Here is a 16,982-nt window from a genome sequence, read left to right on the forward strand (position 1 = left end):
TATTTTATTGAAAAGTGGTGTGTGGTCCACTTAAGATTGGGGGTCTTAAGTTAGACCATGGGTCTTAAGAGACCCCCAATTTTTTCCCTCAATGGAAGTACCTATTAGATATCGGTTCTTAAATGGTAAAGACCCTAACAATGTGGATGATCTCTGATTAAAAAAACACACATTTTTAGTAAAACACCACATTCCCTCAACCACCTCCTTGTCATCTATATCTTTTTGTGTGTGTGACAAAATGCTATATTTTTACTAAAAATGGAAAAAATCCATCTTTTATCATCTTTTATGAGGTCCACATTTGGAGATTCAATAAAAAAAAACATTTTGGTTAAACATTTGCTTTTGCATAATTTAATGGATATTTTTTATACCGTCAATTTATCATAACCGTTTAATCATTAAAAAAGTTTGATTTTCACCATATATAACTTAAAAGTCATATATAGACAATAGTCTGTGATTAATTGACGAATAAAAAGTTTACACTTATAGTGCATCAACATTATTCTCTAACTAATATAATTCATATTAAAATTTAAGATTAAATAAGTTTTTGGTTCATGTAAATATATCAAATTTTATTTTTAATCCCTCTTAAAAGTTTCTTCAAGTAGTGGTCATTCAAATATTTTCTATCATAACTAATGTGTACCTTTTGAAATTTTAAATATTTTTTTTTGCAGTCACATTGACTACATTATAGAAATCTTCCTTGCAAAAGTTTAGACTTTATTAGCAATAGATGAATGAAATATGTTTTTTTTTTAAAATTCTTATCACTTAAAAATTCATATGTAATTTATCTTTTGTTGAAATTTTTGTGTGAGAAACTCTTATGTTATTCTAAACATGCGTGTAAAAAATATATTTTTTTTTAAAATGCATGTGTTGACTTAAAGATTGAGATAAAGAATGTTGATAGAAAATATTAAAACACCATAGTTTGACGAATTTTTTTAGAGGGATTAAAAACAAAATTTGATATATTTATATAGACTAGAAACTTATTTAACTCTACAAACTTGCTCAAAAAAAAAACACTACAAACCTATCTTTTAAATCAAATGAGATTAGATTTTTTTAATTTTTTTAGTAAAACTAATCTATACGATAGCTGCATCAAATAAAGATCAAACGAGGCCCAAATAATACTGGCCTAAGGACCAGAATATGGAGTATCTCATGATTCAATCTAAAGCACGACATGTTACTGATGTAAACAGGAAAAGCAAACTAATCAAACCTTAAACAGTGCTAAAAACATATAAACAACATCCTCGATCTGACTTTTTGCCTCTATTCAAAAGCCAAGTCCAAGTAGGAAAACAATCAACGGATTTTGTATGCTTTTGTTTGGACTAGGAATTAAGTGATGTATATTTATTTGTGGTCCCTTTGGCAACAAGGAACTTCTTAACAGTAAGTAGCTTTACATTTATGTTTATGAGATGAGATGGTCCCTCTTGGAGTGAAGCTCAAAACCATTGGTCTTTCAAGAGGTTTCCTCGATTTGGGTTATGAAGCTCTATGCATTGCATGCCATGTGATGAACATAATCCGGACAAGGTGGTCCTTATTATGGCCTCAGTGGCTAAGGGTCGTTATAGGGAGGAACTTTTCCTACCCTAATGTCACTTCGGTTGTATCCATTCAGTAAACACAATTTTCTGCTGTTTGGATGTATGTTTTTGGACAAAAATTTGATGTTTGTTCGTTATTGGCTCATGACTTGTGAGGGGTCCGGAGAATTGTAAGGTTGAACTTTGATCAATTAAACAAGTAGACTAGATGTCACATTTTAACCCAAAATATTAAGGGAGGAGTTTTTTTTTCCCCTTCAAGTTTAGCAATCATATTATTCTTGAAAATTCATAGGTAGGGAAGTATATCAATGTTTGTTACAAGGTTCACAATGAATTATCTCCACGATAAATATGGTAACTTCTTGTAGCTTCCAATATTTTGAGAGCAATGCTATATCTCTAGAAAAATAACATCAAGAATTCTTCAAGAATAAAGAATAGCCAATCACAATGCACTATTTGCCACAATTCAAGGAGGTGTGACTGAAAAATAGGAAGTGGACAAATTAATCATCCAATTAAAATTTGCCAACTGTGTCTTGAAAATTTCTTAAAGCTATTTTTCTTGAGAAGTAGCATTTTCCATATTTTGAAGTGAAAAAGTGATACTCTTCCTCACAGTCTATATACCAACATTCTACTAGACTCTTATTCCTTATGATTTCTTTGTTCTTTATGTGTTCCCTTTGGCCTATGCCCATTCTCCAACGCACACAAAATCCGACTTTTAAATTGTTTTTCTCTTGCCTCAATTTGAATACCAAACACGTCCGAAATGTGTTTTGTACGACGTTGAATACGTTTTTTTGTGTGTCTAAATAACGCACCTGATAATAGTATATAAGAAAGAAGTTCAAGATTTAGACCGGACAAAATACTATGCTTTAATTCTCTCCCTCTCTCTACTCTCTTTCTTATACTAATGTGTCTATGCACTCTCTTTTCATGATCTCCAAGATTGAGATATACAAATCTAACACTTAGAACATTATATACTAGAGGTACATAATAAAATGATTGAATAACCATAAGCATAAATGAGTTGTTGGGCATCCGTTTGTAGGGCGCGAGTTCGAACCTGCGACTCCCAACTTATTTACACTTAAAGCGTGATATTTTAGCCACTAGAAAACTTAACAGTTAAATTAAATATTGAACAACCTATTTATACCATATTCAGTTATGGAAAAGTGTTGTCATTGTGCATGTATTATACATGTAAAATAATGTACCTAGCTTTGATTGGAAACTACTACTACAATAATGTATAGTACTACTATTTTTCGACAAGAAACAATAGTCCTACGTACCACCATTGCCTTTACTTTAGGAATATGCATCGTAATAAACGAACGGCAACTTGAAAAGTGTGAATTGAGAGACAAAGCCATGGCCAATGACAAGATAACATGTTTTGCTTTCGGCTCTTGCTTTCTCTTTCCCCTCACCTCATTTTCTATGCTTTCTTTCATTTTCCTCTTTAATATGGTGTAATATTCTACTAGTAAGTAACTTAGCAGCAAACACAAAATCCTTTGCCTGTTTCTTTCTCTTGCAAAATCCAAGAAAAGCAGAAAGTGTGTGTGGGGAGAGAGAGAGAAAGAGGATGGTAAGATTTTCAACCATACTGCACGACACTGCTACCCTTGTTAAAAAGAAGGAAAAAAAAAAGACATGCTTCTGATTCGCCAAGAGACAAGGTCCCATATAAAAAAAACAAAGGAAAATGTTAACTTGTGCCCTTAAGGCACAAGATAAAGAACCCAACATAGTAACTTTTTGTTGGAATGTGTGCATTCAATTTAATTTTTGAATTTATAATAAATAAAATGCACAAAATTTAAAGAAATATTTCTACTTTTAGGTTCCTTATCTTGTGCCCTAGGGGCACAAGTTAACATGACCCAAAAACAAAACAACAAACAGAAGAAAAAGCAAAAGGTTAAGATTTCAAAAGCAGTACCAAAATCCCAATAGGAATCTATCTATCTTCCTCTTCAACCGTGCAGCCTGATCCCACATTACTTCTTTCCTCTCTCTCTCTCTCTCTCTCTCTCTCTCTCTCTCTCTCTCTCTCTCCCATTCTCTCTTACTCCTTTTTATGCTCACTCTCCTTTCATTTCTTCTCCTCTTTCTCTTTCCTAAGTGAAACATAAATCTTACATAGACAGACAAACCAGCATTTTTCTCAGCTTCTTTCTGGCATGAGTTTATAGTTATATATGCTAATGGGATTTTCATGCGAGGATCATTCTGTAAGTCCTCTTAACTAACTCTATGACTGTTTTTCTTGTCCATTGATCAAAAGGGTAATTGGAGAATTTATTGATACGGTATAATTTTCTGTTTCTGTTTCTGTTTCTTTATCTTTTCTTCTTCTGTCCAAAACATATATAGCAGCAGCTTTTAGATTCATTCTGTAGTGTTGTATTGTAGCAACTAATTTTGTATATTTTAGGAAGAAAAGGAGAGGGAGTTTACATTAATAGATGAGACCAGTGTAACTACACAGAACAGTATCATCATGGAAGTGTATCATCACCACCATCATCATCATCAGAGGGTTGATAACAACACAGATTTTTTCCCAGTTGAACATCCTATGGAGCCACCGGATGAAGATCGTCCGGTGAAATGTCCAATGCCTGAATCTTCAGTCATTAGTGTAAGCATGTGCTATTCATTCTTTAGTTACCTACTTATCTTAAGATGGCAAAGCATGCTTTGCATGGTAAAGAATACTAAACAATGCAGCATTGTTCTTTATGTTTGCTTTATGCTTTATTGCACATGATATATATTTCTACATTACATTTTCCTTGTAGCCGTGTTCATATAATAATGTGTCACTAAACACTAGGCTAAGGGACCAATTTGGAAATTTCAGGTGGTGTACTTTATCTACAATATAATACTAATAATAAAACTAAAAGGACTAGAATCAGCTTTTAAATGGTGTCTATGAATTCTGTATAATACACAGTACACGCACAATGACAATATTTTTTCAGCCTGTGATATATCTATCCAAATATTCATTAGACATTTTGGACTAGGGGTACACCCTTTGCAGCTTCTCTTTCTAGCTCTGAACGAACAGAATTCTATAATCAAAATGACTCCTAGAACTATATTGATTTCCTTGGTAGCAGTTGTTAAATGTCAAACAATTATTGACAAATGTTTGGCAACAATTTACCGGTCATTCTGGAAACTACTGATGCCATTTTTATCTTCATGCTTTATTTCACTAAAACTTGTTTGGATTCTTTAGGAAAGAAGAAAACATTTCGATGCATTTTGCAGTTCATTCTGAAGTTCAGGGAAGAATGAATATCTGACAAGCATGACTTTTACAGGATGAAAGGATGCATGAAAAGAGGAACACAGAAAGCATAAGGAAGAGAGGTGAGATGTCTGGGTCTGGACAAAGAACAGCTGGCATGGACACAGATGCCCCAGCTCGAGGAGTGCGAAAGCGGCATCACACCCTCACTCATGGATCATCAGGAGACATTGTGATGACTCCATTGATGAGAATGCCACATCTCCCTCCTCTACAATCCCAGAATATCACTATTTTCCAAGTGCTTCAGCAGTTGGACAAGTTTGAGTCTTAACAAAGAATTAAATCCCATCACAACATTCCATGCAAGGAGGGATTCATTTTGATCAGAAGCTAGCTTACAGAACTTAAAATAGAGCAAAGACCGGAAGCATTGGTGCATGAAGAATCCCAAGTTTTCATCATATGTCGTTGTCAAAAGAATGTATCTTTCATGTTTTCTATTATTCATCAAGACATTATTATACTTTAAAATGTTTTAAACTGAGCAAGATTACACAATTCTAATTACTTGTCTTTTTAGATAGACAAATGTTTGTAGGTTTGTTGTTATGTTAGATTTTAAGGTTTGAACCCAAGACCTTAAAATTCATTTTGCATTCCTTAACTCACCAACCGAGCTAACTATGTGGACAATTCTAATTATACTTCTTAAAATGCTATGCATGGAATTTCAAAATTAAAACCTGCATCCCTTCAAAATGCTTGGAGCGAGATTCATGTCTTTTGTACAAAAGATGAATGAAAACAAAAAGAAAAGGACAAAGACAAATAAGGAAAACATATGCAACATCCATCAAACACAATCGGTGATTTTCATCTCACCAAGTGCATAAGAAAGAGGAAAGCATCCTGACTGCTATACAGCTCAAAAGGGACAAAAATGTTGCTACATAATCTGACAAATGCAAACGGTTTGTGGAGACATCTACTATACACAGTTTACTGTGTTAATGGTTAAGGAATCATTGCAAGTTTAAGCCTGACCATTCTGTATTGATCTATCCTTTTCTCTCAGTTCACCTTCCCTATAAGCTTTTCTGCGTTCACAACATAGCATGCAGAAAATATACAATGATTTTTTTGCAGATAATTAGTTGCTTACACTTAGTGTAACAATTGGCACATCAAGAATAGATATCTGTAAGTCCTAAGAAAGAACATTTTATTCATTCTATAAGGGAAATGCCAAGTGCAACAGCCATTCCCATTGTCAGTGAGATTATTTGAACGACTGTACTTCTCAGTGTCGTCTTCCCATTGTTATTCATCTCTGCAAGCACTCCTGCAATGGCGATGTATATAAATCCACCTGCAGTAAATCCCTGTAAAATAAGAGATAGTCAGTGCCAAATTCTGCTTACAACTCAACCAGCAGATACATCATGGAGCATTCCTCACCTCAATCAGGGATGACTGTCCAGGATCTTTCCCCCAGAGTAGAGCCTATACCAAAAAGAAGAAATTTAATAAATCATTCTATGTTTGGACATACTAATAATGAAGGGTATCAAATCAAGTAAAGGGGAGAGGGGAAGGAAATGATTGTATATGCGAGACTTACAACTGCCCAATAACTCAATCCGCAAACTCCCTCGAGTAAAACAACTTTTTAAGTTTTATAAGTTACATAAAAGTTTAGAAATCATAGCTTCGATATTGTACAGGAATTTAAGAATACCATTTTAATTTATTAAGAAAAACATTTTGAATTTTCTTTTTTTGAAACATGTAGCTGAATTACCATTTCGTTTCTCCAATGCTCATTCACAATATGATTCATAAGGTGACTTAAGTCCTAACTACAAAATTTGTGAACACATTATTGTCAATAATATATACACATTTAATTTTGGATAAATGTTGTGTTCATATATGCTGTTTGTGAATCCATTAAACATCTCCCTATTGAATGAAGACAATACTCACCAATGCAGTGCCTGCAAGTGCCACAAGTGCAGATAAAAAGTTGAAGAACAAAGCTTTTGGTATGCTGAAACCAGATCTTATCAAAATACCAAAATCACCAACCTGTATGCAGAAGAAACAAAAAGCATAAAACTCCTGGTGGGGAACCAAAAAATATCTGAAACAGATGATATCAATGCAATATAGACGATGACGAAAAATTCATTCAATATAGAAAAGTTAGAAAGAAAAAAAAGTTCCAGTTCACTACGCTCAAAGCATTATAAATTGACAAATAATAAAGTACGAAAAGGAATGTACGAGATGGAGAAAAAGTGATCACTTGCCAGCAGTTTTGCTTCCCCTATTAAAAGACCGAGTAATGATATGTGTACAACCATTTGGTGACAACCTTTTTTTTTCTCTCTTCCTATTGGTCAACGACAATAGAGAGAGAAAAAGAGTAAGCACATGATGTGAGTATGAGAGAGAGTTGTTCAAAAGTTGTCACAAAATGGTTGTACAAATATCATTTCTCTAAAAGATCAAATAACCTAATATTGATTTATACTTCCCTGAATAGAGACCATATCACAAGCACAATAATAGTTGTTGCATCAGCTGAATCGAGATACGATAGCAACTATAACCGAGATTTAAAACCTCAGTCATGAAAGCAAGATACTAAATACATGGCATCTAATGCTAGATAGATCATTCTTTTTTAAAAAAAAAATATTTAAATTGCTAGATTGATCTAGTTACAAAAGTAAGCATGAAACTCTTTATTTTAATGACAAATGTTAGCAATTAAGTTGTTAACACACGGCCCCTTATTTCTCCAAACCTTATGATCTTTCACCCCAACCCACCTTATCACTCCTAAGCATAAAGGTTTTTTTTACTCACTTAATCATAAAGCTTAACCAGTATAATGATTGATCTTTTATTCAGGAAGCAGGTTGTCTTTCAACGCATTGCACAAATTCAGCCATTATAAGGATTAAAAAGTAATTATGATTTTATGTTATTTTAAGCCAGAAATTATAGCCTAAATACATTTTATAAAACATTTCTTTATATTCCGACGAGAATCTTAGCAACTAAAAATATGGGAGTATTGCACATAGATGATACATGTATTAGCCGCCAAAAACTAGTGGAATAAAATAGTTATGCTATTTGCAAGTTTACATATAATATATGCATGTCAACTTTTCTTCCATAGCGAAAACTTAAGCAGTAAATATGATCAACAAGAAAAATGAAGCTCTAGCAAAACTAGAGCTAAATTTTTCTTATTCAAATTAGTAACCAAAAGAAGTAAGCATTTTATCAAGGTCCAGCAACAAGAAAAATGAAAGAAGTATAACCATATAAAAAATTAGGACGCAACAAAGATACATATTTGCTGCATGTTGTCAAATTAAACAGACAGATTTTACCTTTTGTAAGTTGTCCACTACAGTCTATGTTATGCCTAATTAAATGGGATGCTGAGGTAAAATGTTACGAATATTGGCATCATACTGAGCATGTTATAAGATAAGGATGAATTATAACCTCTTGAGGAATTTCATGTGCCAACAAAAACAGAGTTCTAGACCAGCCACCAACAGATCCATAAAGAATGAATGCACTTCCTAATGCAATTCCATCAGTGAAATTATGCTGCAATATTAAAACACAGTTTGCATGAATAATTGAAAGCTTTCCTTCAATTCAACCAACAAAAGGTCAATACAACTTACAACTCCATCAGAGAAAAGATTGAGATAGCCAAACACAAGACTGCTTGCTGGTCTAGCTGGTACTTTAACATCTGAAGATTTGACATTATCAGTGGAGCTATCTTCAGCATTATCATTCTGACTACTACCTTTGGTTGCATTGCTTCCACTTCTCTGCAACACAAGAATTCATACATCATATGTCAGATACATTTTTCTCATCACTTTCCAAATTACCTTTCAGCCTAACTGAGGCTAAATCACATGAATAAAATAAGCTGTTCAAGTTCCTCTGTAATGTACTACAAATATGATGAAGCAATTGCATATGTCTAATACAGCATTATATAACTAGTGTAACAAACCTATTATGGCTATTCAAGTTTTGCTTATCCTATTTGTCTTTAATAACTGTCAGCGCAACTAGCCAAACATCAGAAATTACAACAATGGCTGCTATTAAAAATCCTAGTGTAGGTGTGACATCAATAATTATTCAAGTCTAACCAATAGTGGTCCAAAACTGTAGCGACATCGTCATTTTACCTTTCTAAGCGAGGATTTAGATTGAGCTGGCTTATCTCCCTCCAATGTGTCATGTGATACTTGATTGTCTTCTTTCCCCTCATCTACCAAACTCTTTTTTTTTGTATTACTGGACTGTGACTGATTGTTGACATCGGAATTGTTATCATCTTTCAATTTTTTCTTGCTATTGTGGTTATGGTGGTGGTGTCCATGCCCCCACGAGTTGGCTCCTCCTGAGTTTTCTTCAACATACCTCACTAGCTTCTCCACAAGAAGAAAGAGTACAATTCCAGCTGCAAGAACCAGAATACATAGTAAGAATGAGAGGGTCTAAGACCCCATCTAAATAATACCAATTTCAAAATATAAAAAACTGACGAGAGAAATCTAGAGCAGTGTTGTCAAATATCCGCCATGATGGCGCCATGCCCAATTTATGAAGGATGGTGGTTGCCATGGCGGATTTTTGGCATTCCTCCATCTTCAATCAATACACTGATCTAGAGATGAAATGAAATTGAAAATGATATACATAATAATAATGAAAGAGATCAATCATAAGCACAAGAGAAGTACAAAATACTTCCTTTCTCTGATGCTAAAATTATTAATTAGCTAAATGAAAAAAACAAAAAAAAAACTTATTCCATGCAATTAATTAGTGGAAGAAAAGGAAGCCAATAATTCAGCATATAAGTATACAAGGTGAATAATCAACATGTTCGGTAAGAAACATCAAGCATATCACTACAAACCTAGGACAGACATTCCTGTAGAAAGATCAGCTAAAGAATGTGAATGTCCATGTCCAGAATTATCATCATGGTCATGGTCTGCATGGTCACCATGAGAATGGGAATGTTCACCACCACCTACAGTTAAAGAGAATCATATGTATGTTAGATGAGATAACAATATTCTGAAGACAAAAGAAATACTATTTGATAAAAAAGGGGACAGTAAAACTATGGAAAGGATAAGCTGCAATCTATAAAATAAAAGGAGAAAAAAATAGACAGAAAATGAGAGAATCAATTGAACCCACAATAATGCATAATGAGCTAACTTTTGAAGAAACATCTTCCTATTACAAGTAAAACATACCAAAAGAATCAATTATCCCAAATTCTCCTATCTTAATTGATGGAAAAAATCAAATAAAAACAGAGAAGAATGTGGTTCAAAACTATCCCTGCCACTCAGCTTCCTTCAAAAGTAAAAATACTGAAAAAAGGTCAGGAAATCATAGAAAGAGAAAAATATAACCAGTTCCAAACTTTTAGTCCCGTCTCATTAGCATGTCATACATGATTTCTTCCAAGGGATGATTAACAAACATCATATATTTTACATTTTCATAACATTAGTGATCAACTGGCACAACTGTTAATACTCCAAGGTCAACACAAAATACAAGAAAAGTAACATAGGTACACACACAACATATTAGAGGAAAAAGGACAGAGAGAGAGAGAATTTTCCCTAATGACATCAAATCACAGAAAGCTAACAATGTAAAAATTTAACTGCATACAAGCATATCTCAACATCTAAACGTAATTGAGAGATATACTGATCATGAAAGAAGTCTGTGTGTGTGTGTGTGTGGGCTTTCTGAGAATTGGATTTCTATGCAGCATGGCTCTATAGAAGTACACTTAACCAGTGAAATTACTAAATTAAAATAGCTCATCATCCTTCCATTGAAACAAAATCAATCAACAAAGGCATCAACTATAGTGAAGACAATTTGTAGTGCATATCATACCAAAAGCATGCGGTAGTTGGTGAAGAAAAGCATCCCCCAACATAGCTCCTGCCTGAAAAAGATATGGTAAATGAGAATGTAGCAAAAAAGTAAACCAGAAACAAAAGACACAAAGCTAGATATTTAACCAAGTTACTGACAGAAAGTAATTATAAGTTTTCTATATTACCAGCATGCCGACAATCATAACTTACAAACATAAAGTACAAAGTATTCAAATTGTGTAATGATGTATATCAGTGAAAGAAGAGAAATTGAAAGAGAGTAAGATAGTGAAACTAAAGAAAGGAGCTTGAAGAAACCTGACCCCAAATAAAGCCAATGAATCAACAACAGCCTTTGATGGTTTCCCTTGAACTGAAACAGGTGAATAACCCAGATTAATCAAAATTTTGTACAGTAGGTAGGCATTTCACATTGAGAAATGAACATTTGCATTGTATGAAAATGACATACAAACTGCTTACCAAAAATTACAGGCAGGATAATCAGGCAAATCAAGGAAGCCATGCTCACTAGAAATGAACAGCCCAACGCATTCAACCAAAGACCTAAATGTCAAATATGAAACAATCAAAAAGCTTGAATTCAAACTTCCAGCAAGCAAGAATAGCATTTATCAGAACATATCTTATGCTATTATTTTATGCAACATATGCCCAATTATGCAGATTTAAGTGGAAGTTACAGTAGAAAATGCACTAAAAACAGGAGTTGATAACTTGAAGTCCATAATGATTACAAACTGAGGAATCAAATAAGGCCAGGAAAGCTTGTTTTTACTAATTTACATCCTCAATTGAAAAAGCACTGTGACCCATTTCACGAATAGTTGCATTTGAGCAACCGAAATGGTTGAAATAAACATAAAAGAGGTTAATTTTAATTTGCAGTGAAGAAGCAAAAATAGAATAGAGAAAATACCTAAACCCGATAGTTCAGTAGAGGCAGTAAAGTGATGATGGTCGTGATGGGGTAAACCGAAGCCATAGAGTTTCATATCTTCCTCTTCCGCTAATTCCTCTGGAAGTAGCTTGGACTGTTGATGAACATGGTCATGACTAGGGGTGTTCAAAATATCCAGTTAACTGAACCAAACTACTAACTGAACTGTATCTGAACCATATTTTATCTGAACCACTTAATAAAGTTTTGAACTGAACCATTTTTTAAATACCAATTTAAGTTCAGTTTAAAACCAGTTTTGAACCGGTTTAAGTTTATGAACCGGTTTTTCTAAATATCACAAAATCAACCTCTTTTGAAAGTTTGCAATCGTATTTCGTATTCACAAAATCGATCCCATGGCAAAAGCTTGCGATCGTATTCACAAAATCGATCCCAAATCACAAATCGATCCCTAGCCCCAAATCGATCCCAAATCACAAATCGATCCCTAACCCAAATTCAGACGAACCCATTTTCGTACTCTTCTCCCTCGTCTTCGTACTCTCGTCACAGATATGCTCATTCTACTGTGGTTTTGTTCTTTTTTGTATAGAATTTTCAATTTCTAGTTGTTATGCTTATGCTTATAGCTTTTCGATTTCTGGGTCTCTTTGAAATGTTAATTTTCGATTTCAAATCCACAAAGATAACACTGGTGTTGATCTTGACCCTTTGTTGTATTATTTCGATTTCTGGGTTTCATACAAAAAGGTTGTTGTATTTTTGTTCTTCTTGTATTGATAAAATTATGTTGTTGTAAATTTACATTGATTATAGCAGAACATGAGAAAAATTGATTATATGTTACTTATCAAATTGATTATATGTTACATTGATCTTTTAATGCCTCCACTGCTCCTATACTTGATGCCACTATCCATGCTCTTGTTGCTGCACTCATTTTATTGTATTGTTGGACCTTTGTTGAATCTGATATTTTTTTAATATATGATATGGTAAAAGTGTAAGTAATTGTTGTGATTTGTGCTGATGGGTTAGTGTTGATTCATTCATATATATGGGAAAGTTGAGTGGTGATTTAAAAGTAGGAGTTAAGAACTAAACGAGGGGCTTATGTAAATACAAGCAGAGCAAAACAAGGGGCGGTTTCACCTATTTGTTTAGAACCAAATTACGCTTTCCTCAAAATCTACGCGGTGTCAAATGTCTAGTCTCCTATTTGTTTTTGTAAAGTTTGAGTATCATTAGTTGGTGAATCATGTTTGTGGTTTACATAAGATGAATCATGTTTGTAAAGTGAATTTTAAGATGGTGTTGCAGCATCCTTAAGATTAGCAATGTTGGCTTTGTAAAGTTTTTGAGTATCATTAGTTGGTGAATCATGTTTGTGGTTTACATAAGATGAATCATGTTTGCAAAGTGAATTTTAAGATGGTGTTGCAGCATCCTTAAGATTAGCAATGTTGGCTTTGTAAAGTTTTTGAGTATCATTAGTTGGTGAATCATGTTTGTGGTTTACATAAGATGAATCAATGTTTGCAATAGGACAGCTCACAGTTTGTTCTTTTCTTTTCTCTTTGGTTCCACCTTTTTCAAAATAATAAAAATGCATTGCCCTTTTGTTTTATGTCATGCTCAATTTTACCAAGCGTAATCATAGTTTATTTACTTAACACATGAAGTTTGGCCTTTTCATTTGTTCTAAAGTATTTTTGTTCAGTTCTGTAACATGCAGAGATTAGTGCAGTTCTGTAACATGCAGAGATTAGTGCAGTTATTAGTGTTGGTTTGTTCATGTACAAAAGGAAACGTTTGATTGGATTGAGTAGATATTGTATAGTTAGCACAAGAATTAATGTTTCCTGAGGTTTGACGTCTTAAGACCAAGTGACTGACCATACGGAAACAGGACGTAGTTTCTTAGTTCATTTTGTGTCTGTGATTTAGAGACAACCATAGCTGATGACAAGATCATTAGGATCCCTCAATCATGTTTTATTATTAAGTTATTAATACCTATTTCGTGATGGGGATTATGTGCTATAACAAATATTGGAGGAGGACGGTTTCGAATTTAATTTGTCTGTTACGTTACAATTTCATAATTTCATATCCCATGTGCTTGGTCCAGTCAACATGTTTGTAGAATCACTAAATTAGAGAATTGGAGAGAGAATGCAAAATTGAATTGAAGTTAGCAATAATGCCATCATGTCAAAAACAGAGTTCAGAGCTTGAACAACATGTTTCTATATTCTGGCTCTGACTATAGTTAGTTGATCAAATTGAATCTGGTCATTTGTCTGACTTAGAATGTTTTGAACCATAATAAGCTGCTAATGCTAATGTTGTCTACTTTCTTCTTTTGTTCCATGCCCACTTTCTGTAAACAGGACACTTTTACTACTATTGCTCCAAATTGAAGCGGGATTTTTCAACTTTTACTACTATGCTAATGTTGTCTGACACTTTTACTTTCTTCTAATGTTGTCTAAATTGAAGCGGGATTTTTCAACTTTGGCGATTCACAACGCCAATACTTTGGCGATTCGCAAGTTTGGATTTTTGTTATCCACATAGGATTTTTGTTATTGGCAGGATTCAGCAATTTTAATTTGACATTTATGTAGGAGGGGATATTGTTCTATTTTACTATTAGTAGAGTATCTGTTACAGTGTTATGGAGATTTATTTTTTAAGTGTCTGGGATGTTCCTTTGGAGTTAAGTTGTTCAAGTGGCAAGCTTTTGCTCTTCTTATAGTTTCCTTTCAGTTTTTTGTGATCTTTTGTCTGTTTGTATGAATGAATCTTTACCATTGACTATGTTCTATGTTGGTAATCTAAAATGCTTCTGGAGAAATGCTTCGTGCAGGACAAAAAAAGTTCAAAATAATAACAGAGAACCATTTAGTTGAAAATTGAAAATTGAAACATAATTTGTGAACCATTTGCGTATAATCTGTTTTTGAACAAATAAGTCATAATGTTTCTAGCTTTTGCGTATAATCTGTTTTTGAACAAAATAAGTCACAATCACAAATAAATTATAATAACTGAAAACCAATATTTTTACTAGTGTCACTAAAAAAATGGGTTTTTTAAAAAAAAACAATGACTAAAATCCAGTTCAAAAAAAATCTGGTTCAAAACCGGTTAAAAATAAGTAAACCAGTTTAAAACTAAAATCCAGTTTGAAAACTAGTTCAAAAAAAATCTGGTTCAAAACCGGTTAAAAATAAGTAAACTGGTTTAAAACTATAAACCGGTTCGAAACCGGTTCAAAATAAATAAACCGGTTCAAAACTGTAAACCGGTTCTGAACCGGTTCTAAACCGAACTAGAACTGGTTTGAAAAATTAACCAGTTTTTTTTAAAGTGGTTTTAAAAACTGAATTGTATCCATTAATGTGGTTCAGTTCCAATGCAGTTTAGAACAATGAACACCCCTAGTCATGACCATGATCATGATCATCATGGTGATGATGATGATCGTGTTCTCCACCACAGTGATGATGATGGATGTTGGGTATAGAATGAGAGTGACCTTGATGAGCCTTTGTCAGATCCAAAAAGGAGGAGCAAAGAAACAACAAACATATGAAAAAGAAGAAGAATTCATTTCTCTTTCTTCTACTACTACTCGATGCCATTGGACTGAATTAAGAGTGTGACTTGCAAGTGCCTTCAATGGTGATGTAGCAGACTATTACTAAGAACAATACGATAACGGCGATTATTATGCCGAAGGTTATCACATCCATTTCTTCTTCTAACATAGGAGTAAGTAACATTAAATTAAATATCTTTATTTTTATTTTTGTTGCTTTTTTCCATTTCTTATCGGTCAACCCCAAAAAAAAAAAAAAAAAACGAAGATTTGTTCATTTTCATTTATTGAGGTTCTAGTCGGTGGCTTGCAACTTCACTCCATGAAAATATTTTAGAGTAATGATATTTTGACATCCATTTGATGACAACTTTGTTGACAACCTTGTTTTTCTCACTTTTTATTGGTCAAAAACAATGGAGAGAGAAAAAGAAAGAGAGAGGATAACAACATCATGTGAGTATGAGAGAGAAAGTTGTCCAAAAATTGTCAAAAAGTGGTTGTCAAAATATCATTTCTCAATATTTTATTAGGAGGAGAGAATCCACTTATATGTGTTGGAGGTTTTTCGACGAGGATCCGTTGTTTTTTTTTTAGTGGCTGGGGTTTGAACCCCAACCTTGCATATTTTATGGATTGTCCCAACCAGCTGAGTTAAGCTCACGAGGACGAGGATCAGTTGTTGAAATGAGGTAATGAAAACTTCGTATAAATATTATGATAATACAGGAAAAAAAACAAAAAAAAAAAGTTCACCGTAGGTTAATGTACTTTCGAACAACACTTAGAAAGATTTACATTTACATTCGACGATTGCTCTTTAAACAACTAGTGATTACTCTTAGGCACGGACTGAACATCAGTTGTCGTTCGACCCTTTTAAAATCGATTGAGGCACTTTTTAAATTAGTTCATCGATTTAAAAAGTTTTCAAACTACCATTTAACTTTTCTGAATGTCGAGTAGTTGTCTTTACATTCACCCAACATTTACCTCTCTATTATTGAAACTCGAACCCACAAATAAGGGGAGGAAATAGGGCATAAGCCAAGCTTTTTAGTTAAATATGAAAGACTAGGACATTTTTATAGGCATATTTATAGAAGACCGGACAACATTCCATAGAAAAAAGTTTTAGGTTTTACATAGATATGTTTACGTAAATATAAATAATATTTATTATTATTATTATTATTATTATTATTAATATTATTATTATTGTTATTATTGTTTAAAATTGTATATTTTAGATTAAATTATAAATTTGTTATCTTTATCGGTAATTTAAATTTATTAGTCTACATTAATTTTTCGTATATTTAAATGTATTATTATAAACAAAAATTGAAATATGATATCATATATGATCAAATCCTCAAAAAGGTCCTGTTAAATATCTAAAAAAAGTTTAATCACATTTGGTCTATTAGTTTGTCAATTTATTTAAACATGAATCAGTTTACTTATTTAAATACGTTCATATGAAATATAAACTTTTAAATAAGCTAACAACTCATTCATGACTTTCAAAAGACATCCAAAAAACCAGCATATGATCGACTACATGTCATACTTAGACCTTAATTTTTTTTAATAT

General features: G+C 33.1%; 2 protein-coding genes across 3 annotated transcripts; one reads left to right on the forward strand and one right to left on the reverse strand.

Moving 5' to 3' along the window:
• The first annotated feature begins 3,576 nt into the window (after positions 1 to 3,576).
• LOC146932979 (uncharacterized) lies at positions 3,577 to 5,442 on the forward strand. 2 transcript variants are annotated; one of them, XM_085704706.1, is made up of 3 exons: positions 3,577 to 3,844; positions 4,048 to 4,254; positions 4,949 to 5,442. In XM_085704706.1, the coding sequence occupies exons 1-3, from the start codon at positions 3,812 to 3,814 to the stop codon at positions 5,207 to 5,209; spliced, it is 501 nt and encodes a 166-aa protein (XP_085560832.1). In that variant the 5' UTR covers positions 3,577 to 3,811; the 3' UTR covers positions 5,210 to 5,442. The 2 variants fall into 2 exon arrangements, with proteins under 2 accessions (XP_085560832.1, XP_085560834.1); XM_085704708.1 differs by having other exon boundaries at positions 3,674 to 3,844; positions 4,057 to 4,254.
• Positions 5,443 to 5,707: 265 nt separating this feature from the next.
• IAR1 (ZIP metal ion transporter family) lies at positions 5,708 to 15,564 on the reverse strand. The gene is made up of 12 exons (XM_085704705.1): positions 15,228 to 15,564; positions 11,794 to 11,923; positions 11,337 to 11,420; positions 11,177 to 11,226; positions 10,870 to 10,921; positions 9,857 to 9,973; positions 9,120 to 9,394; positions 8,595 to 8,747; positions 8,407 to 8,514; positions 6,865 to 6,966; positions 6,337 to 6,381; positions 5,708 to 6,260 (listed from the first exon to the last, which is right to left on the reverse strand). Exons 1-12 carry the CDS (start codon positions 15,426 to 15,428, stop codon positions 6,105 to 6,107), a joined length of 1,473 nt encoding a protein of 490 aa, XP_085560831.1. The 5' UTR covers positions 15,429 to 15,564; the 3' UTR covers positions 5,708 to 6,104.
• Positions 15,565 to 16,982: the final 1,418 nt, after the last annotated feature.

Source organism: Medicago sativa, chromosome 4 (assembly GCF_051527215.1).
Source record: "Medicago sativa cultivar Bolivia chromosome 4, Bolivia_mono, whole genome shotgun sequence".
In the NCBI taxonomy this organism is placed as follows: Eukaryota; Viridiplantae; Streptophyta; class Magnoliopsida; order Fabales; family Fabaceae; genus Medicago; species Medicago sativa.